This window comes from Rhinolophus hipposideros (genome assembly GCF_964194185.1).
Source record: "Rhinolophus hipposideros genome assembly, chromosome: 2".
Taxonomy (NCBI): Eukaryota; Metazoa; Chordata; class Mammalia; order Chiroptera; family Rhinolophidae; genus Rhinolophus; species Rhinolophus hipposideros.
In genome coordinates this window covers 2,100,739-2,126,658 of record NC_138048.1, presented here as the reverse complement: position 1 = coordinate 2,126,658, position 25,920 = coordinate 2,100,739, and the positions used below count along the sequence as shown (strand labels likewise).

Here is a 25,920-nt window from a genome sequence, read left to right as displayed (position 1 = left end):
TTTAGGTGTGATGTGAAAGAAATAATACCATGTTTCTCCGAAGATGAGACCTAGCCGGACCATCAGCTCTAATGTGTCTTTTGGAGCAAAAATTAACATAAGTCCCGGTCTTATTTTAATATAAGACCGGCTATAATATATAATATGATATGATATGCTATGACATGATATATGACATAATATCAGATATATAATGTAATATAATATAACATAATATTGTTATAATATTATAATGTAATATAATATTATAATGATATAATACCGGGTACAATATAATACCGGGTCTTATATTAATTTTTGCTCCAAAAGACGCATTAGAGCTGATGGTCCAGCTAGGTCTTATTTTCGGGAAAACACGGTAGATACCATTTTACAAGCACATATTTGTGCCAAGTGATTTGTTAAGAACTTGACTTACCTTATCTCATGAACTCCCAACAGCCTTGATTTAGTTAATAATACTATTCTAATTTTAAAGATGAGGAAATCAAGGGTCAGGTTAAATAACCACAAAGATCATAGTTCAGAAAGAAACAAGACTTTCCTGCAACTAAACAATAAAAAAAAATTGACCTGATTATAAAATGGACAAAGGACTTGAATAGACAGTTCTCCAAAGAAGACACACAAATGGCCAATAAGCACACGGAAAGGTGCTCAGCATCACTAATCATGGAAATGTGAATAAAACCACAATGAGATACCACCTCACACTCGCGAGTGTGGCTGTTGTATTAAAACAACACAACACACAATCACAAATGTTGGCCAGGAATTGAAGAAACTGGATCCCTTGTACACTGCTGGTGAGAACGTAAAATGGTGCAGCCACATGGAAAACAGTATGGCAGTTCCTCCTCAAAAACTTAAACATAAAATTACCATATGATCCAGCAATTCCATTTCTGAGTACATACCCAAAACAACTAAAAGCAGAGATCTGAACAGACACTTGCATACCCGTGTTCATAGCAACATTATTCACAGCAGCCAAGAGGCAGAACAGACCACTGGATAGACAAAATGTGGTACACACATACAATGGAATATTATTTAGCCTTAAAAAGTCAGAAAATTCTGACACACGCTACAACATGGGTGAACCTTGAAGACATTATGCTCAGTGAAATAAATAAGCCAGACACAAAAAAACAGATACTGTATGATTCCACTTATATGTGGTACGTAGAGTAGACAAATTCATAGAGACAGAAAGTAGAATGGTGGTAGCTGTGGTGGGGTGCGGGGAGGGGAGCCTGTATTTAATGCATACGGAGAAAGCGTGCGAACATGAAAGTGTTCTAGAGATGGATGGTGGTGATGGTTGCAAAACCATGTGAATGTACTTAATGCCACTGACCTGTACACTCAAAAATTGTTAAAATGGTAAATTTTATGCCTACCTTACCACAGTTTATAAAAGAAAAAAATAAATCAGACAAATATTGTAATCCTCCCTTCTCCCTAGGGACTCCAAAATATCCCATCTAGTGAGGCTAGATGGGCACGTCCCTCTGCCTCTGAGCAAAGCTGTGTGGTACAAATATGCAGAGGGATTACTGAGTTTTTGAGTAGCAATTTATCTTGTAAATAAAATAAACAAGAACATATTCTGCTACTGTCAGCACTTCACACACAGAGCTAATTATCTTGCTGTCAGAATTGTGCCATCAGTAAATGATTTATTCAGAGCATCATTAAATAAATATTACAGAATTATATGTCCATGAGTCATAAAGGTTCAAGTTGGTGTGCTAAATAAAGAAAACAGATTACTAATTCATTAATTTTACTAAGATCTAGGTAGCACTTTTATTCAAGCTACCAAACTGCACGTAGAAAATAACAGAAATGCCAAACGAAGAGATAAATTTTTATTACTGTTTCTGTTTCAATGCTCAAAATGAGTAGAATATGCTAATACCAAAAATGAGACCTAGCTGGACAATCAGCTCTAATGCATCTTTTGGAGCAAAAATTCATATAAGACCCGGTATTTGTTATATTATGTTATGTTATGTCATGACATATTATATATGTATTATATTACATTACATTACATTACATTATATTATATAAGACACAGTCTTATATTATAGTAAAATAAGACCAGGTCTTGTATTAATTTTTGCTCCAAAAGACATGTTATAGCTGATTGTCCGGCTAGGTCTTATTTTCAAGGAAACACAGTAACTGCCCAATTTCTGTCTCGCAAAGAAGCTGGGCACTACATACAATATTCTATAAAATTTATTAATAACTATAATTTTTTGGAAATCAAACCATATTCATGCAATGATCTAATGACAAGTGCATCTTTCCCAAAATGAAGACAAGACCAAGATTAAGGCATCACTCTGAGCCTAATTCATTCATCATGTAGATCATGCAGACTGTATTCTGAAGGTCTGAGTTACCCTGAAGATGGCCATACAGGGAGAAGAGAAAGGATCCAGAGATTTGAAGAAGTCTCCAAAACAATATTATTTTATAGCAATAATTTGTAAGTCATGAGCTTTCTGAGAGATTTAATTGTTTTTTGGTGGTGGTGGTGGGTGTTTTTTTTTTGAGAACTTTATGTTTTAAACTTAAATCTTTTTCTTTGCATTGGTCTAAATCTTATTCTGCATTGCATTTCATCTACATTAACTTTCATCATTATTTACTAGGTTTGTGAGAAATCTAGGCACAAAACCATTGGGATAATTGTATCCTCCCTGGTCCACCATCTGACTCTGTTTTTCATGGTTGGCTCTGTTGCGCTAGAGAAGGAGCAGGCTGAGGAAGGGGCAGGTGTCACCCCGAATGTCGAATGTCGATTGGCTGCGCTCACCTTTCACTGGGTTCATCTTTCACTTATATGCACTTGCAAACTAGAGGAAAAGATGGTATTTATTCTCCTGTTTGTCACAAGTTTCCTAACAACAAAATACAAAAGAACCGCGATCCAACAGAGTATAAGGGAATTTTTTGGAAGAAATATCCAAAGCTTTCAAAATGATGTCATAAAGACAAAACACTGATTGCCTTTAAAAACTGACAAAAAAATAAGACATATGACCTTTAAAAACAACACTAGGATTTTTTTAAATAATGTATGAGAGAAAAGGAAAATAAGACACACAGCCTTTAAAAACGATATTAAGGTTTTAAAATATTCTGCATGAAGTCAGAAAGTGTTATCATTGATGACAAACACATGAAGGTCAGAGTTCAATTTACAGACAAGGAAGTGTTTCTATATTTTTTCTGTCTAATGAGGATATCATGTTAAGCGTATTCAATTACACTGTCATTCATTAACCTGGATTATTCTCTGCAAAGAAATGATCAAAGAATTCAAAGTCCAATTCTCCTAGAAATTCAAGCCAGTTTCAGTTTGCCTTTCAGAAAGAAAGAAAGAATCCAGTGAAACCTAGATAGAAAAAAAAAAAAAAAGGAATAAATCTCGGGGTAAATGGGTGGTGGCAGAAGTAATAAAAGGAATTGTTCCATTCCTGGAAGTCTGACATCAAGCAGAAGAGTAAGATCACATTTAGCTTTTTTCACGCATACCGATTTTATTAAATGCTTCTTGTAGTTCCTCCAGCTCTTCTCGAGAAATAGTTGTGGTGCTGTTTTCCATCTTTGAACAGGAAAGACTACCTCTGGGTCTTTATATCTAAAAAAGAGCAATGATACAGAAAGAGCATTAGCCCTTTAGAAACGTTTATCTAAGCAATCCAGAGTACACAGGCAATAAAACATCTGTTAGAGGTGGCCAGTTAGCTCAGTTGGTTAGAGCCCGGTGCTCTTAACAACATTGCCAGTTTAATTCCCACATGGGCCACTGTGAGCTGCGCCCTCCAGAACTAGATTGAAACAACTACTTGACTTGGAGCTGATGGGTCCCGGAAAAACACACTTAAATAAATATAAGTTAAAAAAATAAAAATAAAAAACACCTAAAAGAAATCACCTGAGAGGTCTGGCTGACAAGGAACAAACAGAAATACATCCTCGGTAACTCTTTTCCAGCACAGGTCAGCCAGACAATAGCTGAGATTCGGTAAGGGGAAGAAACACCTGTTTTTTTACACCCTGTGATTTTACAGGGATAGACAATTCTTAGTAGCCTGTGTCATTTTCCTTTACATTTTACACTACTATTTCAGTAAAATAGGCTCTTGGAGTTTGAGAAAAGTATAGCATTTTGTACATGTGAAGAAAGGTCAGAGAGTACAATTTTAAGACATAAACAATGTTCAAAAACAGAACCAAGTGCATAGAGTCTGATCATCTAGAGATGGAGGCTGTGGCTTTAATGCCTTGCTTTATAATGTTCAGCCATGGTCATCAACTTTCCCTTTCCCTCTGCGGGGTTTCCCAGGTACATAGGTCCCCTCGTAGTCTGAATAAGCGATACAAACTGAAAGGAAAAACAATATATAAAATTGGGTTGTAAGAAAGGCAAGCAGGTAGTCTCACTGTAGAAAGTAATTGGCAGCATTTACCCAAAACAGAAAATTAGCATTGGTGGTATAGCGGTGAGCATAGCTGCCTCCCCAAGCAGAAAATTAAAATTACCTGTAATCCTACTATCCAGAAATATCAACTAGTACCATTTTGTTATCTACCATGTTTCCCCGAAAATAAGACCTAGCTGGACCATCAGCTCTAATGCGTCTTTTGGAGCAAAAATTAATATAAGACCTGGCATTCTATTCTATTCTATTCTATTCTATTACATATTACATTATTATATTTATTACATTATACCCAGTTTTATATAAGACCGGGTCTTATATTAATTTTTGCTCCAAAAGACGCATTAGAGCTGATGGTCCGGCTAGGTCTTATTTTCGGGGAAACTCGGTATACCCGTCTGTTCTACTTTTCAAGCACATGTGTACCTTTGGAGAGTGAAAAATGTGAGTACACCACATTGTAATTTTTTTGGACTAACACGTGATATGTTTCCATGCTGTTTATTAATACAATATTTAATGGCCACATATTACTATGTCATAACTTATTTGGTAAATCCTTTGTTTCAGGGTATTTCCATTGCTTCCAATTTTTCATTATAAACAATGCTGCAATGAAGATGCTTGTAAATAAATATGTGTACATATCCATGTTTATTTCTGTAAGATAAATATCTCAAGGTGGAATTACATTACGTAGCAGGACAACTCAATTTTAAAATGACTTCAATGTAAAGCTATTCAATACAAAGCTAAAATGAATACAAATCATGTTACATTCCTCTTACTTACACCTAATTACGCTCTAGAGTTAATATGTTATTTCAGAAAATAAGTGATCATGAGTGTTTTATAACATAACAAGAACTGTAGCTAAACAGGGAATTCTCCTTTTTTATACGTTTATATTTATATCGTGGTACAAAATCAACTCTGAACATTTCTAACTTTTCAGGGAGTCGCACCATTTTTGAAATTATTTATTAAAATTTTTCTCTCATCACTTTAAAATCATATTAAATTATGTGAAGCCCTCTAAGAGTATAGCTCATTTGTAATTTGTAATCTGTATACCAACTTGTTTAGTGTTTCTGGAGTTCTTTCAAACTGATAAGATTTCTATCTCTTACAGTTATTCTGGGGGCTGTGAACTACAGTTAGTGAACTACAGTTATTCTCTAATTAAATGTGTAATTAAATATTTTGAGATATACATATACTTTTTTTTAATGCTAAAATGAAAGGAACCTGCATCTGGGGAGTAAGATGAATTCCATCTACCCCTTTTTCCTACTCCACTGACTGGAGCTTTTCAGATTGTTTTTATAAACTCATCTTACTCCCCAGATGCAGTTTCTTATATTTTAGCATTAAACATCCACATTTTATTGAATTCTCTTTTAGAATGTTTTACTATGTTTAAAACTATTTACAGGCAAACTTGTTTTCTGTTGAAAGAGATTAACAGTCCTTTCGGGATTTTTAAGCACAATCCCCCACTTCTGCAAAACGCTAATTCTGTCTTGACTGGCTTTGGATCCCTGTGGTTTCTGGCCATCCTGCATACCCTGCCCATATTCAAAATGGTTTCTATCCCTTGCCTCAAGTTTTAAAAATAGTAGTCCAATTTTAGCATTTGCACTCCATAGAAAGACTGCAAATTAAAGGTCCTTGTGTTGACCTTGCATTTGAAGTGCTAAATTATACCTCGGGTTCTATTCTTTGCTCATGTCTACTCAAATTTACATCATTTGTTAATTACATAAAATATTTTTTTATTCTTCTATAATCAGGCAAAACCAGCACATAAACACACTGAAAAAGAAAATTACCCATACAGTATTGTGTTTCTTAATTTTAACATTTTGTTTGTGTAAGTATATAGAAGTTGCTTCAAGTCCTTTGGCATTTAAATGAAATAAATAGAAAACTTAGAATGGCCTTCAAGATATATTCTTAAAAGAACAAAGCAAAGTGCATTAGACTTAAGTATGGTGGTGAAAGGGAACCATGGAGTTGTATGCTTGTAAAACATTTTTGGAATGATATAAGAAAAAGGTAACACTGATTCACTTTCCAGGGAAAATGGGGGATTGAAGGTAGCATAGGAAAGGGGTTGACTTTTCATTACATATGCTTTTATTCATTTGGGTGGAGGCGGGGAGGATAAGCCTACTGAAACTAAAACTAACTGAAAAACAATAGAGGCAGTTGTGGTAAAACATCGAAAAAAATAAAATTAATACTAGTGGTCTGAAGGTACACATTACTGAATGCTGATAATAATATGCTTAAAATATATAAGTACCTATATATGTTGTAATTTTAAACAAGAGCACCTATATGTCATTACAAAGCAAAATACTGTGATTAAAAAAAAATACTGTGATTAAAATAGTGAACTAATTTATAGCTTTCCACAAAGGCATGAAGATTTAGCAGTAGAGTGGTTAATGGAAACTATGCTGCCTCTTTTATTAATACAAGTATAGACTCATGTATAAATATATAGTATCAATATTTTTCCAAGTTTTTACAAAATTATAATAATGTTACGATTCTTCAAAAACTAAGTACTATTTACACTATACCTAACAGACATTTTTACATAGCACAATAAACATATTGCAGCATATACTGTTGGCTAAGAAAATACAGTTATTTGATTTGGTGTACAAAAGACTTTTCTAGTTACGTGATCCCCAAATAAATTGCTTACTATGATATTTTCAATGAAAAATAACATTTCTGCTACAATAAAACAGCACTAACTTCTAAAAAATTTATGGAAAAGAATGTATTCCATCCACAAATTTTCAAAATCAGATGTAACATTTTAGAACAAAAGCCCAAAGACCCTAATAGTAACCCAGTATTTACTTTTCTCACTAGACCCACACTTACATGATTAATGTGTTATGCACTTCCTAACTAAGTACTGTGTGTCTCTTCTCATTTAATCCTCACCACTCAGAGGCAGGTGCTGTTCTCACTTTGGTAACCGAGGAAAGGATGCTGCCTGGGATGGAACAACATTCTCATGGTCTCAAAGTGAGTAACTCACGTGATTAAGTCTAGTTAAACTGTGTCAGAACCCAACTCTGTCTCATTGCTTCCTCTAGGTCAGGAGGGTCTGCAGTTTCTCAAATATAATCTGATACGAAGCCATAGAAACATATAAATATGTATTTGTGTAATAATCATACAACAATTTACATAATATATAAGCATATATTATATAATTGTGAAATAAGAATTTGCATTTTAAGAGAAATCAGCCTCTGTAAACTTCTTTGTAAAGTTTTGGGGGGAAATATTCTAGCTAGACCAACTCATATTTATCAAGTACATTACTTGTCAGTCAGTCCTGAAACACTCTAGAAAACAGTTACTAGAATGCATTTTGCAATTTCGGAAATGAAGAACTTACCATTTAACGAGTACACAAACACTGGCTTGGCACTGAGGCATACAGCCCTGAATACCTGACACAGACAGATGCCTGAGACAGCTCAGCAGAGCGTAGTTTTCCAAAGTAATTCCTGAAAGATGCAGCCAGAGGCGGCCAGGGTCACTGACCAGAGATCCATCTACCAAAATGGCAGGTTACGCTGAATTCTGTAAATAGATTTGTCTTCCCAGGGATTTTAACATGCACCCTACATTTCTTCAGCAATTCCAACACTGCTTTCCTCCTCTGCTTTTTTTTTTTTTCAAGCCCATATGATTGTAAGTGAAACCTTTTTTCACCAATCAAAGCCTTTTTTTCCCTCTCTTAATCCTCAAGTATACCCTGTCACAACTGAATATACATATTTGGAAAGTTAAGGAAGTAGATTCTAAAAATGAACTTCTCAATTTAGATGAAATTGGATCTGATCTTTCATCCTCCCTCAAATTTCGAATTTCCTTCAGACTTTAAAAAAGCTTTCCCAAAATTAGTGTAGGCAATCCTTCGTGACTGGCAGGATCTAAAGCCCTTAGAATAGTTTCAGAGAAAAAGGTTTTAGGAACAGCCCTAAGACCAAGAAGATTTTGATGCCTTGCTACTAACCCTTAGCTCCCAACCGTGAGGGACCACAGCTGTTTTCACTGGCACCTTCTGACTCCTGGCTGTTCTGTTTTCCATCCTCTCACTGGGGCCCTAGCGCGAGTCTCCTGAGATTCTGAGCTCCAGAGGTAGCTACTGGCCCTGGTCAGGCAGCCTTCCCTCTAGTAGATACTCCATATACCAGTTACGGTAAATTACAAAAACACAAAATACTATATGTGCTTTTACGTTGCCATACATATGCAGCAAAACTAAAAACACATGGGAATGGCACAACAAATTCAGAGTAGTGGCTGTCTATGGAGAAAGAGGCAAGGGGCACAGCTGGGGGCTACAGCAGGATCTATTACTTTTTTAAAAAGATAGACATAGCAATTATAGCAAAATTTTAATATCTGTTCAATCTGAGTATAAGTATATGGATATCGGTTATAATTGTTATTGTACTTTTGAGTGTCTTTGTCTTAAATAACTCATAAGACAAAAATTTTAAACTAAGTAAAATTAATAAGTAAAATAATAAAGATAACAAAAGAATAAGTTTTGAACAGGAAAAAAATTCCCAAAGCCCCTCAAGGCTTACTTCAATCTTGAACAATCAAAACAGTTAATATTATTGTGGCAGAATAATTTACTGAAATATCAAGCTGTGTTTATTCTTTTCTCCCCCTACCCATCAGTTAAAACAATAACTACCTTTTATCTTAGGAATTCTGGCAGCACAGGAAGAAAACCAGCCTGGCATGGGTCCATCTGGGTTTGGGTAGAAGCATACACCTTAGGGCTTACTTAGGCTGGTGTCATGGGAATGAGGTGGCAAGAGGAGGGCATCTCTGCAAAGCCAGAAGATGAGGGAGACAGAGAGAAAGGAGAGAGTATCTCTGTGGGGAGGGAGGGAACTCCATGGATGCCAGCAAGGAAGACCACTGCCCTAGGGATGGCAGAGACAGACACAGACACCAAAGTTAGTAGAACCTCCGAGAAATCCACGGACTGAGCCAATGGGCATTTCCCAGGTAGCCACAGAGGACTGAAGACTGAGAATTGGTGACTGAGGCTAGAAGAGCTTCCTTCGAGCTTGGCTCTCTTTAAGATGCCAGGACAACAGACACTGAGGTGCAAATTCCAGGTGCCTGAGAAAGACTTGACAGTACCAGGGCAGAATGAAGCATCCAAGTCAAAATAAAGTTGCCTTAAAGAACATAAGTGTTTAAAAAAAAACACACATAAATGCAATACTTCTTTCACACCTGACCTTTACGGAAAAACTTTGATAGAGTTTCTCTGGAGAACTGACTAGGATCACAGGTTCCAAAGCATTTCAGTATTTTTGTTGAGTAAAGTAACAGTTCTACCGTTGTCTTACCGTGTTTCCCGGTAAAGAAGACCTAGCCAGACAATCAGCTCTAATGTATCTTTTGGAGCCAAAATTAATATAAGACCCGGTATTATATATCATATTATATTATATTATATTATATTATATTATATTATACCCAGTATTATATTATATTATATTATACCCAGTATTATATTATATTATATATTATATTATACCCGGTATTATACATATATTATACCCGGTATTATGTGTTATATTATATTACATTATATTACATTACATTACATTACATTATATAAGACCAGGTCTTATATTAATTTTTGCTCCAAAAGACGCATTAGACCTGATTGTCCAGCTAGGTCTTATTTTCGGGGAAACACGGTATATCCTCCTCCCTTACTTCACAAACTATCTCTCATCTCCCAACACAACCCTTTTCTTTTCCTGTTACATCCTATTTTCAGCTCTCCATTAGAAATTTAAAGGTGACAAGGTCACTGGATTAAGTCACTATGTGAAGAAATAAACAGCTAAGAAACATAAATTAATTGAAGAATTTACTTTCTAGTTTAAAGGAAACCTAGAAAATATTATCCATATTTCCAGCAATCTCCTTTTTCAACCACATTTCACAACAGGGAGCTGCATTACTGATTTTGCAAAAAAGCAAGCCTTCATATTTCATATCAACCCTTTAATTTTTCTTTATTAAAATGTCTACAGATGCTCTAATATAAGTGTAAGGTGGGATGCCACTGGCTTTGTTAAATATTAGTCTCCTAGTCTACATAGCAGCCAGGACTGCTCTTTGGACAAAGCAAGCTATTAAACAGCACAACGTAATTAGATTGTTCCTGAGCATTCTTCTGCACTGAAAGAACGGAGCCCCAGTTTTTCATGCATTCTACAAGAGACAGCTATGCTAGGTCAACTTTCCTAAAAAATGATCAATTTAATTGCCAACAGCTTGGATTTGCCAAACCCCAATCTACTTTAAAAAGGTAGTTGCTAAAAGACTTTACTATCAAATAAGCAAAATAATTTTCTCAGTGCCTGCACAATCCCAGAGATCACAATTATGCACCATTATGAAGAATTAAGCCAGGTATAGTGACACTTGATTCCAAACTGACTTGTGACCTCTTAAAGGGAGGTCTGGCAATCTCCTACAAAAAAAAAATTAAAATTAAATAAATAAAATAATAATAATAAACAACGCAGTTGACCTTTCAACAACATGAGTTTGAACTGCATGGGTCCACTTACACACTGATTTTTCTTCAATATACTAGGAAAAGCTTTTAAAGATATGCAACAATTTGAAACAAACCCAGAGATGAACTGCATAGCCTAGAAATACCAAAAAGATTAAGAAAAAGTTAAGTATGTCACAAATGCATAAAATGTTACCATAAAACATATACAAATCTATTATTAAAAGTTAAAATTTATCAAAACGTATGCACCCCAACACTCATAGAATATATGGCAGCCAAAAGAAACGTAAACAAACATAAAGATGCAATATTAAGTCATTACAACAGTATACTCTTATCTTGATGCTGGGGCGCTTTTCTGCTTCAGATTTTCCAAGTATGACCCATCTTGTTACTCCTACACTACCTCACTAACATGCTCTCAATTCCACAGCTTGGACTCCCAGTCTTTGCACGTCCACTGGCCACTTCCTACATCCTCAACTCCTTCCACCGTTGTCAGACATGGTGGCGCCCCAGCAGGTGGCTAACGGATGTGCCATGTCTCCATTGGCACAGGCACAGCTAGCCAGCCTGTCTACAGGGCAAGAAATCTTTGCCCCTTTGTTAGCCAAGCCAAATTAGGAAATTTTTCAGCCGAGAAATAGGAAACAGCACTAACTGTACACATAAATGATACAGAGTTTATTGATGAGTACTTAGGTCGAGAGCACCCACAGAAGACTTTCAGTGGAACCATTGAGGAATGCAAGAGAAACAGGAGGACTCAGTCCTCAGTACCTTCCTAAAGCCTCACGCTCTCCTTGAATTTAACATCAAATGAATGTAGCTAACTTGTATAAGCTGAAGAGATGACCATCTATGAAATGGGAGTCAGTTCTTCTCAAGACCTGCTGATCAATGACGATCTATGGCCCTAAGCTCGGTAACACTGCCATTTCACAGCCCATGAAAATTCTCCCTGGTCCCTGAAGTCCTGGAGGAGCAAGGAAGCCTTCACACCTGACTCCCCAGCCTTCACCCCTTTCCTGATGTGTCCACAATGCCAGTGGGGTCTTGGAAAGGGGAAGCCATGGCTGAGTTCCAATGGACTGTGGCCAAAGGTGGCCAAATCTTCTGATTTTTAAAGGGAAGCCAGAATTCAATTACTTTTATCTAAATTTTGATTTTTAAACTTTGGCAAACACTTTGAATTATGATAAAGCTACATGTGTGTCACACTAGAACTCCAGCCTATTAATTTTGCTTCCACACCTCCCTAATTCTAAACTACTTCACTTGGCCTCCCAAGAGGTCTTGGTGGAAATGCTGTGTGACTCTCTAGAAACACTCCCTTATGTTTGCTCCTTCTAAGGGCCACAAGGAAACATTCTGTCTCTGTGTCGAAACGCAGCCTCAGTTATGTGCCACTCCCCACATTCCTGATCCCAATGGCAGACATTTCTAAATGTCAGCTCCTCTGAGAGAAGAGGGGCCAGCAGGTCAGGAGCCCATTAATTACAGATTCCTAGCTCAGGTAACTGGATCTTTCCACCATCACAGGATCTTTTTCTTCTAGTATATTATTTATATCCCATCTACGCTCCCCGACCCTCACTCCCCAATTCAGAACTTTTCTGGCTGTCCGGGAAAATTCAACACAAAAATACTATCCAAGTTCCTGTATTACAATATCATCAACACTTCAAGTATAATTTCCTTAACACGTTTTGTTTTCTTCTCCAGCAACTATTTCTCTTCTTCTACTAATAGCACCAGTTTTGGTTTGGGGGTTCCACTCATTCCCTATATTCCATCCATGCTATTTGAGTGAAGCTCCAGGTCCAAGCCCAACAGCACATTATGTTCTCTGGCCATTGATTTGATTTACGGATAGGCATATAACCCAATGGGAGCCAATAAGATATAAGAAGGCTTTTGTGAAGCTTTCCATGTGACAGTCCCTTGGATCAATATTCCTGAAGTAGAGGCCGGAGCAGCTGCAGCCACATTGTGTCCACAAGGAGGGGTCCTGGCGCTGAGAAGGAAGCCAAAACCAACACAGCAGGAAGCAGAACAAACGGGTGAAGAGAAAACAGGCCCTGGCAGAGCTCAGTCCACTGTGCTAAAACCTTTATACTTTTTTGGTTACTTGAAACAATATTATTTTAAAAGCCAATTAAACTGGGTTTCTACTACTTGCAACAAAGAGTCCAAACTGACATACAAAGAGCAATAAACATATACAATTTACAAAAAGAAAATGGAAGGGGGTGTGTCAATCCTCAAATAACAAAGAGTATTGGGACACTGCGAATTAGGAAAGTAAATTAACCATAATTATTCAGAAGGTGCCAAAAATATATATACACATTTTATGAAAGGAAAACTGTATTAAAATTTGTAATACTCAATATATACCAATAACAAAAGATGAATACAAGTCACCTTTGACTTCTGCAATGACAAGAGGTGCTCAGAGTGGTTCCATCAGTGTCCAGATACTTCTGATTACAGCAAACTACTGCTTGAGCAACACTGACAAAAGTGTCCACCTATATACATTTTTTTTGGCATCCCTGGTATTTCTGAATAAGTTTACATACAGATAAGGATTATTTTTGTCATAATTTATACTTTACCACCACCACACCTAATCCCAGAAATTCAGTGTATGTTTATAGTTGCCCCCATAGCAATCATCAGGGAAGATTATATTCCTAGCCTAATGGCCTTCAGGCCTATGGCTTCTTTTGTATCTTTTTCCCCTTTCCTTTATTCAGAAAGACTCTTCCCATTTCTGTGCTAATTCATCTCTAGCTAAAGATGACAAAGTGAGTGCTAATATACTATGAGAAATGGCAGGCTTCCTGGTGTGAGGTATGGCAGGGCAATCTAGCTACGATAATAAACATGCAAAGTCAACAAATCATCAAAATCAGGAAGTTACTAATGCATTGCAGGTAGAGAGGGAGGAAAAGTAATTTCCCCAATCGCAGAAAATAAAAATATGTACATCCAAGGTGTTTGCAGATTTATCCCCAAGCATCACATCTCTGCACGTTGGTTCAATTTCCAAAGGCGGACTTGATTCAGACCTCAGCAGGACCCATACCACCGTCACTGCGTGGCACAGCACTGTTCTTCCAAAGCACAAAGGGAACGAGAAAGACGCATGGCAGACAGGAGTTCAGGAATGAACGAGACTGAAAAAAATTAAACTCCAACTATTCTGTAATAGCATTTTTATACATGATCAGATATCTAATGTAGTTATGGCTTCTCAAAGAAATTGGTCTGAAATAAACTTTAATTAGGAACATTAGAAATAGCAGGCTTCTTTGCCAAATCTATTTGCTGCTGTTTTTGTTGTTACAATAATTTCATGAGATGTCATTATATCTCTGTTCCAAATTACACAAACTGCCCAGTTACTCTCTACTTTTTAAATTCTAGAGGAGGAAAACCTTCCAAAAGCTGGCATCTCCCACAACTGAATTTTCTCTTCTCTTTTTTGTTGTTGTTCCTTTAAACTATACTTCAAACAACTTCCTTCATCAGATTTTGGCCTCAACAATTTCAGCTAAACCTATGCCTGGAGACTCTAATCCTTCCCTGTTAAAAACAGCCTGAGAAAGGCCTTCTCTTTCTCCTAAGGCCTCTTCCTGATGGTCCTGTAACGTTCCTTCTTGTTCATTTCCTGATCCTAGAACTCTATTCTCCTGCACTCAAATCTTTACCTGCCCTCAAAGCACAGCTCAAATTTCCCCATGAATTTCTCCTCTGCCCTCATTTCATTTCAGCACAGGTTTACTTAGAACATCTAGGGTGCCAGATATTGTATCAAGCGTAGAAGGCCATCAAATGGTGACTAACACAGGGACCAGGCTCTCGAAGAATTTGCAGTCTAGTACCGGAGTCAATGAAGCACATACCAGCGGTGGCAAACACAGGAGGCTCCCTCCCCGTGGCAATTCTTTCCCACGGAGCCTTGAGTCACCTCAGGACCCCTTTCGACTTAGCCTCCCCCCTCTCCCCAGCCAATACCTAACCATCAGCCCTCAAAATGAACTAGCATGCTACCTCCTGAACCACAATAAAAGCTACGATAAACAGGAAGAACATGCCATTGCCCTTGAGAAACTTAAAAAAGTCAAAGTGGAAAAACAAAGGAAAAGAAAGTCAGTAATAAGATGATGCAACATAATATAAATACTTGGCTAAAAACTCTGCTTTTGGGGTGGCTGGTTAGCTCAGTTGGTTAGAGCATGGTGCCAATAACACCAGGGTCGTTGGTTCGATCCCCACATGGGCCACTGTGAGTTGCGCCCTCCTTTAAAACAAACAAACAAACTCTACTTTTAACCTCTTGGTGACAATGATGGTGAGTGATCCTATCAAAAGGTGTCATTCCTTTGAAAGCCTTAAATTTTTCTGTTAGTCTCGTTTGACCTGCTGGTAATTTCCATCTCTGATATGAAAAATAATATCCACTGTCTCCAAAGACTCCTGCACGTTGCAACTTGTATTTGGAGCTGACCAGTTTTAGCCAGCCAAAAGATTCTTCCTTTTTCCATTCAACTAGGTAAATAATTCACTTTTTATACGCCACAAAAAACAAGTGATATTCTCACTCCAAGCCACATTTTCTAAGGAGGAGTTTCCTATAACTTCCAACACTCTTGGGCTAATCTGTGTCCTCTTACCTACTAACAATGGAAACATTTAATCTGCCTACTTGGTATTTGTGCCAGTCATTATATTTTGATTGTAAGCAACAAAAACTCACTCTGGCAAAATCTGCCCCAAAAAAGGAACACACAGGAAGGGCCCTGGGGATTGGCGCAAAGAGTCAAGACAGGCCTGAACAAGTAGGCTCTGAAGGGCAGCTGCCGGGCAGCTCTCAGGAGCTCCACAGTGGAAACTGTAACATGTGACTTCATAGCACTCTCTCCAGGTGCCCCAAACACCTTCCGTGCATGGCAGTCTACGTCCCAGGACGTTAGTCCAGTTGGCAGAGCTCAGGCCACATGCCCATCCCTGTAGTCCGTGGATACTTAGAGACCAGACCTACAGCTGGAGAGAATCTCTGTCCTGGGTTCAGTTGCCCTGTGCACAGTCTCTAAGTCTGCACAAAGCAAAGACAAAGGGTTAAACCTGCCTCCCAGGTACATGCAAGCATGCTATCCTAAGGCTTCTCCTGACCAAAACTCATTTCTCTCAATCAAAAACACCTGAAACAAGACTCCTAAAATCTCCCCCAAAACACAGCACTCATACATAATGGCAGTCCAAATGAGGAAAGGGAGACTTCCTCTAACCCTCCCTTTAATTACTGTTCTGTAAACATTTATGGGTGCACACCACAGGCCAAGCATTGTTCTATATTGTCTCATTTAATCCTCACAGCAATATGAGGATGGTAATACTACAACTCATTTTAAAGCAGTTGAGGCCAAAAGCTTCACAACAGGTGGTAGTGCTGGGGTCCAAGCCCAGGGCGCTTGCCTTCATAGTGGTGGTCTCCATACACCCCTTCCATGCCTGTATCTCCAGTCACATACCCTGTGACCATGTCCTGTTTGAAGCTGCCCTAGAACCTGAATTTCCAATATAAAACACTTAGGGCAATATGTGGACACGGTGTGATCTGTCTCATCAGAAACTCAAGGAAGGGATGGAAGGATTTAAATGAGCTTTGTGAGAATGATACGAATTATTTTACATCACACTTTTTTTGTTTTTGCCTGTGGAAAAGTACCTGGTTCCTATTTTCTAAGTATTGTTTAGTCACAGGATATTATACACTGGGGAGATAATTGCCCAGACTGTAACCAGCTTTAATGCGAAATGCGTCATTCTGAATGAATGCCTCAATGCCAACATCTGAAAGGCTGTCAGGGAACAGGGAGCCGAGAGTCACTTCCAAGTGCTCTGGAATAACACAGCATTACTTCCTGTTTATAATGTGCTTTCCCCATTTCCAGCCAAGAATTTCTATGTAAATGATTCACAGCAATACAGACATTCCGGTCCAGTTTCTGTCCAAGTGAACAGAAGAGTCCTCCACAGGATGTTTCTGTCTCAGGATCTGAAGTTTAACCTCCAAACACACGTTGGTTTCAACTTGAAGTTTTTCACTTTTTACCCATATAAATTAAAACAGTCCTTTCAGGAGTTGAAAACTCTGAAGTTTGAGTCTTGTTTTATGTCCCAGCATATGATATAATTTAGTAAACATTCGGTGTATTTTAAGTGTATTCTGCTGCTATTGGGTGGTGTTGTAAAATATCAACAAGGCAAGTTAAATGGTATGGTAAGTATTCTATATCCTTACTGAATTTATGTCTACTGCGTCTATTTAATTGAAATCTTCAACTATAATTGTGGATCTATTTCTCACTGTAGTTCATCAAGTTTTGCTTCATTTATTTTGAAGGTCTGCTATGAGGTACATAAATATTTGAACTGTTCTTTCCTCTTGATGAATTGACCCATTTATCATTTTGAAATAAACTTTTTTTTATACCTGGTAATAGTCTTCACTTTAACAATCTACTTTGCCTGATGTTAATATAGCCAGAGTCCAGCTTTCTTTTGATTAGCACTACCATAATATGTCTTTTTCAATCCCATTACTTTTAACCTATCTGTATCTTATATTTAAGTGTATTCCTCTGACTATCTCTGCTTTTTAACTTGGGTGTTTAGGCCATTAACCTTTAATGTGATTACTGGGTTGCTTCTTCTGTGAATAATGCTGCAATGAATATGGATGTACAAATATCTCTTTGAGATCCTGCTTTGAATTCTGTTTGATATATACGAAGAGGTGGGATTGCTGGATTACATGGTATAACTCTACTTTTTGAGGAATGATACTGTTTTCCATTATGGCTGCACCACTTGACCTTCCCGCCAGCAGTGCACAGAGGTTCCAAGCTGCCCACATCTTTTGCCAACACTTGTCATTTTCTGTTCTTTTGAAATAAGCCATCCTAATGAACGTGAGGTGATTTCTTGTTGTGGTTTTAATTTGCATGTCTCTTATGATTAGTAATGTTGACCATCTTTTATATGCTTGTTAGCCATTTGTGTATCTTCTATAGAGAACTGTCTATTCAAGTCCTTTGCCCATTTTTTAATCAGGTTATTTGTTTTTGTTGTGTTGTTGAGTTGAACTTTCTTATATATTCTGGATATTAACTTACCAGCTGTATTATTATTTGCAAATATTTTCTCCCATTCTGTAGGATGCCTTTTCAACCTATGTAAGGCAAATTCTGTTCATTGTTTTCTTTGATGCCCAGAAATTTTTCAGCTTGATAGAGTCCCATTCATTTACTTTGGCTTTTGTTGCTTTGGTAGGATATCCAAGAAATCATTGGCAAATGCAATACCCTGAAGCTTCCCCTTGTGTTTTCTGCTAAGAGTTTTACAGTTTTAGATCTTACGTTTAGGTCTGTGATCTATTTGGGGTTAATTTTTGTTTATGGAAAAGGTATGGTATAAGGTAAGTGTCTAACTTACTTCTTTTGCATATAAATATCCAATTTTCCTAACACCATTTGTTGAAGAGACTGTCTTTTCCCCATTGTATAGTCTTGGGACCCCTGTCGAAAATCATTTGGCCATATACACAAGGGTTTATCTGTAGGTTCTCTATACTGTTCCTTTGGTCTATATGCCAGTATCACACCATCTTGGTTACTGTTGCTTTTTAGTATGTTTTGAAAAAAGGAAACATGAAGCCTCCAACTTTGTCCTTTTTCAAGATTGTTTTGGCTACTTGGTAACCCTTGAGATTCCATATGCATTTTTTAAAAATATTTTTTCTATTTCTGCAAAACATACCCTATAACTATTCCTGATCTTTGTTCTCAGATGTACATTACTGAGAAAGACTTTGATCTTTCAGGTCTTGCTCTGAAGTTTTGTTAGGCAGGACCAGAGCAGAATTTACTCTAGAGCTGTGGTTCCTAACAGGCGATGATTATATGCTCCACAGAGGACATTTGGCAATGTCTAGAAACACTTGTGGCTGTTACCACTGAGGAGGTATACTAGCATCTGGTATATTGAGGCCAGACCCTCCTACAATACACAAAAGACCTCTTTACAACAAAGAATTATCCAGTCAACTTTCTACAATGCTGAGACTGAGAAACGATGCTCTAAGGGCTAAATATTTCCCACTACTGAAGCAAGATGGTTCTCAGTACTCTACCCAATACCCTATAAATTTCAGTCTGGCTGATGGGAACAGGTACTATTCTAGCCTGCTGTGAGTGCCAAGCATTCTTTTCAACCCTTTCAGGTGGTTCTATCCTGGCCTCCAGGTAGTTTCCTCACACACATGCCCTGATCAGAACTCTGCTGCATACTGGAGAGGGACCCTCAGATCTGTGGAATTCCCTCTCTGTGGTGCTTTTCCCTAGCAGTGTGTACAGTGAACGCTTGATGCCTTTGTCTTGCCACAGTCTCAGCACCGAAGCCCTTTTCCACTCAGTCACCTGCCTGCGTTGGAGCCTGAAAACTCTCAAGACTGTAAATGATGCAGTTGGAGGGGTCACCTTATTTATTTCCTGACTTTCAAAGATCACTGTCCTTGGCTGCCTGATTTCCAGTTTTCTACAATTTGAAAACTACCATTTCATGTATTTTTTTCCATTTTGTCTTTTGTTTTTTTTATTAGTGATTTCAAACATGGGAGTGAATTCAGTCCCTGGTACATCATCTTATCCAGAAGCCAAAGTTTAAGCTGTACATTTAAATGTTTCTGTTTGTAAATTAGAAAGCACTTCATGCTCAGTATAAAAGTCTAAAACTACTGCAAAACTTGGGAGGTATCCTTCTGGACTATTTCAACTTACAAATATTCATGTATACATACATACTTAGACACATGTATAATTTTTTAAATGGGGTTATGCCATAGGTTTTAAACATTAATTTAACAGCTACACAAAATGGAAAAGGTAAATGAGAACAATGACCTAGCATCTGAAACCCATCAGGCTGCCCAAATTGAAATAGATGGTAACGCCAAGTACTGGAGAGTATATAAAAAACCAGAAGCTCTTGTTGCCACATTGGTTTCCAAAGTGGTATGTCTGCAAGAGGTGAAGGCATGCATATTGTATGGCCCACAATTTCACTTCTGGGAATTTATCCCAAAGAAACTCTTACACAAATATGCCAAAATATACTGTTTACAGGATCAAAAATTGTAAACAGCCTGAATGTCCATTATCAGAAAACTAGGTAATTATATTCATTTAGTGAAATACTGCACAACAGTTAAAATGAAGTAGATATCTGTATTTACATGAGAAAATTTTGGAAATATATGTTAAATGAGGAAAATGTATAGCAGATATCATCTGTGAAAATTTTAAAACATTTAAAAGAGTACTCTATCTATACTACGAAAAGTAATCTATAGATTCTCAAAGCAATACTTATAAAAATACCAAAGTCACATTTCACAGAACTAAAACAAATAATCCTAAAACTTATATGGAACATAAAAGACCCCGAATAGCCACGGCAACCCCAAGGAAGAACAACAAAACTGGAGGCATCAAGATACCTGATATCAAACTATACTATAGGCTATAATAATCAAATCAAAACGGGCATAAAAACAGACATAGAGATCAATGAACAGAATAGAGAGCCCAGGAATAAATCCACACCTATATGATCATTTAATATCCACACAGTGGGGTAAAGACAGTCTATTCAAGAAATGGTGTTGGGAAAACTGGACAGATACATGCAACAAAATGAAACTGGACCACCTTCTTACTCCACATACAAGTATACAAGTAAATTCAAAATGGATTAAAGACTTAAATGTAAGACCCAAAATCATAAAACTCCTAAAAGAAAACATAGGTAGTAAACTCTCAGACATTATCCTTAGTAATATTTTTACTAATATATCTCTTTGAGCAACAAAAAGAAAAGAAAGGATAAACAAATGGGGCTACCTCAAACTAAAAAGTTTTTGTATAGCAAGGGAAACCAAAAAACTAAAAAGGCAGCCTACCGAATGGGAGAAGATATTCACCAATGATATATCTGATAAAGGTTTACTACCCAAAATTTATAAAAACCTCATACAACTCAACACCAGAAAAACAGAAAGTTCAGTTAACAAAATGGGCAGACGACCTGACTAGACATTTGTCCAAAGAGGACAGACAGATGGCCAGACATATGAAAAGATGCTCAACATCACGAATCATCAAAGAAATGCAATTACACATCAATTACAATCATCAATTACACAAGACAACTGTAATTGAAAAATTTAAAAAGAGGGGGAAGTAAAAGAGAATCAGTGGTCCAAATTTCCAGCCATAAAACAAATACGTCTTGGGGATGTAATGCACAGCATGGGGAATATAGTCAATAACATTGTGATAGCATGGTACGGTGTCAGATGGTTGCTGGACTTATCATGGTGATCACTTCTTTAGGCACATAAATGTTGACTAACTATGGTGTACACCTGAAACTAATATAGTATGTATGTTAGCTATATTTTTAATAAAAATCTTTTTAAAAAGCACAATGAGATGTCATCTCATAACTGTCAGAATGGCTTTCATCAATAAATCAATAAACAAGTGTTGGTGAGGATGTGGAGAAAAGGAACCCTTGTGCGCTGTTGGTGGGATTGTGAATTAATGCAGCCACTATGGAAAACAATATGGAGGTTTCTCAAAAAATTAAAAATAGAACTATCTTATGACCCAGCAATTCCACTTCTGGGTATTTATCCAAAGAAATCCGTAACACTAGTTCGCAAAAATATATGCACCTCTCTGTTCATTGCAGCACTATTTACAATAGCCAAGAAGGAGACTCTGGTCCATTTATACAATGGAGTATTACTCTGCCATAAAAAAGAATGAAATCTTACCATTTGCAACAACATGGATGGACCTAGAGGGTATGATGCTAAGTGAAGTGAGTCAGACTGAGAAAGACAAATACCATAGGATCTCACTCATATGTGGAATCTAAAGAACAAACTAAATGAACAAACAAAGCAGAAACACACCCAGAGATACAGAGAACAAACTGATGGTCACCAGATGGGAGGGGGCTGGGAAGCTGGGTGAAAAAGGTGAAGGAATTAAAAAGTCCAAATTGGTAGTTACACAAGAGTCATAGGGATGCAAAGTACAATGTGAGGAATATAATCAATAATATTATGAAATCTATGTATAGTGTCAGATGGGTACTAGACTTACCGGGGGCATCACTGCATAAATTACACAAATGTCTAACCACTACACTGTATACCTGAAACTAATATAAATTAATATTAAATGTCAACTATAATTAAAAAAAATAGTCACGGGGATACATAGTACAGCATAGGGAATACAGTCAATAATATTCTAATAACTATGTACAGTGTCAGATGGGTAATAGACTTATTGGGGTTATTTGTGGGGTGTATAAATATCTAATCACTATGTTGTTTTCTACACCTAAAACTAATAAAATAAATAAATAAAACAAAATAGTACTTTATATTATTAATGGAAACATTAATGGCAAATACAGAAAGCTGGATGAGAATAACATGTGGCAACTTTAGGATTGTTGGCAACGGGAGGGGATTAAAATGCATGTGGGGGGTAGACCAAAAAAACAAAGAAAAAAGGGGGGAAAAATGGGGGCCCTTCAATCATATCTCCAATGTTTTATTTCTTATAGAAAATAAAAAGCTGATATATAAAATAAATGACAATTGCTGATATTTCTTAAATCTGGGCAGAGAAAATATGAATATACATTATATATTATTCTCATTCTTTCGTGTGTTTCATTACTTTATGATTTAAAATATGACCAAAATTTAAAGAAAATCGTGTCACATTAGGGCACATCCTACAACTGCATACAGTGGTCCTTCTCTCCATAATGTATTTTTCTTAACCATCCTCTTCATCTGGTTTTAAGAAAATATACCAGGAAACCTATTTTTAAAGCAAATTATATAGCAACTCCTCTAAGTTAACATTTCAATTTTCGAATACAGAGGAAAAGCTTATGTGTGTCAGGATTTGTTCTTAGGCTGAAAGAGAAAGCATCTGGAACGAAAGGCTAAATGACGAATGGGCCTAAACAGCAGACCTATCTGGACACAGAAATGTACAAACATGGAATTAACATTTTTTTTTACTGTGATACTATTTACTATATGAAGTGACTCTATGTGACAGGCACTTTATATAATTATTTCTAATCTTTAAAACAACCCCCAAATGTAGCAGTTAAATCTCAAAAGAAACTCAAGCTCACTAAGGTTAAGGAACTTGTCTAATAACCTCTCAGCTAGGGTAAGCACTAGAGTGATATAATTCAAACAATGGTGTCAGGGTCCATGTTTCCACTACTCCATATCAGGCTAGGTCTGGGAAGGTACTCCGGACCCATCACAAGGGTATTTAATCATTCTGCTCATAGAGTTAGTCTGAACCTATCCAACTTTTGCAATCTTAGAAAATTTTACTTCAGTTAATTTCAGAATCTTAAAATAACATTAATTGGCTGATCCAATGTTTTTTCTTTGTATGTTTTAATATGATGAATTTTTCCTTTAAGTCTGTTTATTCAGTTACTATAAGTCTCTCAAGGCAAATTCAATACAGATTTTATTCTTAGTTAAAAATAATAACCTAAACTTTGTGAAAGAAAAACAGTTTCAAACTGATTCTTCATGGTGACCCAAAACCCATGATATCGTAAGGAACACATGCCATTATCAAGAGAAGTAAGTGCCACACTTAAGTGCTTTCTAATTTGTAAAGCACTTTCACACATGTTATTGCACTTGACTCACATCAATTCAGTGCATTAAGCAGAACTGAAAATAAAAGTTTTACACATTATCTGTTTCCTAATATTATTTTATTCCCATTTTACATACGAAGAGACAGAGGTAGAAAGGTCAATCGACATAGGTAGGTCATTCGCTGGTATGTGGCAAAGCTGGTACTATTTTCAGTGTGCCTAAGAGTGTGCCCAGAGTCTCATGTTCCTTTAGATAAACCACACTGACTCTTGAATGTCCAAGAGCAATGAAGACATGAAATAGGTCGTCAAGGAAACCAAGAAATCATCTTTCCGCGTGATATTTAAAGAAAAGATATGAGCCCTTTTATGTAGACAGTGAAATTACTGTGTTTCCCCAGAAATAAGACCCAGTCGGACAATCAGCTCTAATGAGCAGTCTTTTGGAGCAAAAATTTATTTAAGACCCAGTCTTATTTTACTATAAGAGTGGGTCTTATATAATATAAAAAACCAGGTCTTATATAATACAATACAATATAATATAGGATGGGATCTTATATTAATTTTTGCTTCAAAAGACGCATTAGAGCTCATTGTCCGGTAGGTCTTATTTTCAGGGAAACACAGATGACTAGAGGTTCACAAAAACAATTCTGTACACGGTTTTTAACTTCCTCAATTCTAATTTAACCCCCAATTCTCCCTTTTTCTAAGAAGTAAAATTCTATTTATTTATTTATTACATTCAACAAGAATTATCACTCATAAGCAAGATGATATGACTACAAAAGTTATTAAGCATAAAGCATGGTATTTTCAGAGCACAGTATTAAGTAGTACTAATAATGCTACTGATTTTCATAATAAATAATAAATGCTGTAGAAAGTTGAAATCATACAAAAGTGATGCAAATCAGGTTAGAAAGTAAGCATAAATTTAGACGAATAAGTTACATTTGAAATGCCTAGATTATCCCTATGGCATTGATCTTAAAGGTCTTCTGATTTTTTTTAGCCTTCCTGATAAAAAGCGACAGGCCCTCCACACAGGAAAATGCACCAGAGCGGAATCGTCATATTCAGGGAGCTGTGGACATACACCCCATGCCCAAGCTCACATGGGCCCCCTGGAGTTCTACATGCTGCAGACTGTGTACTCCAGCCCAGGTTTTCCCAAAAAGTTCCCTTGGGAAGAAAACATTTAAAAATGATTTCCTATAAAACAATCGGTTAACCAGCAAGACGTGCTGATGTCAACTGACCAATGGAACACTGAGCCTCAAGAAAGGCAAACATGCACACATACAACCACGAGTTACATCTGAAGCAAATACTTCAACATGCGTCTGACCAAGATTTTCCTGAGGGGGTAATGTTTTAAGCTGGGTAACCCCTGAAGAGTAAGGAGACTTTTAAAGATGTGGTGTGGGTGTAACAGGTATTTCTAAAATCGTGAGTTAAAAAGCATATGCCAATGTCACTCATATTTCTGAAAATTATTCCTCATAGAAACAACTTCCAAGCAGTGAGTGAGTTACTTATAAGGATGAGTTTATAGGCATGGGCCTGCACCAGTGAAAAAAACAGATGGAAAACTAAATGTGGTCCAAATCCAGATAAAAACCTTCCAGTCATCCACTCCAACCCCCTCTATTTACAAATGAGAAAACAGGCCACAAGGGTGTGGCCGCACACCCTGGTGAGGCCACACTTTCAGTCCTCAGAAGACAAAAGTCACCAGGAACCCTGGTGGTTTCCACCTGAGTGCAGGAACCATTAGGAAGAAATGAAAATGAAACTAAATTTACAAACATTTAACATATGTATTTTCACTAGCATCCGTTTGGCAGATGAGCCTATGTCACAAACACCTCAAGGCATACCCCAGGAGAGGAGAGCACAGGGCACAAAGCCGAGGCTAGACAGTGGGCCGTCGCTCCTTTGATCACTTCCAGCATTTCTGGCATCCTGCAGTTTATGCATACCTGGTGAGTAGACTCGTGGATTATATAATCTATCTGATATCACAACTATCTTTACCAA

The 25,920-nt window shown here is 37.0% G+C and overlaps 1 protein-coding gene across 7 annotated transcripts in view; it reads right to left on the bottom strand.

Moving 5' to 3' along the window:
* The window catches only part of PLS1 (plastin 1), a 101,192-nt gene that overhangs the window by 38,115 nt on the left and 37,157 nt on the right, over positions 1-25,920 (bottom strand). For 6 of the 7 annotated variants that reach the window (XM_081026248.1, XM_081026247.1, XM_081026244.1 and 3 more), the window contains exon 2: positions 3,556-3,661. In XM_081026248.1, coding sequence (XP_080882374.1) covers positions 3,556-3,625 — 70 coding nt within the window. In that variant the 5' untranslated portion in view covers positions 3,626-3,661. Of the gene's footprint in view, positions 1-3,555; positions 3,662-7,896; positions 7,939-25,920 lie in introns of those variants that run through there. The other variant, XM_081026246.1, reaches the window with a different exon arrangement.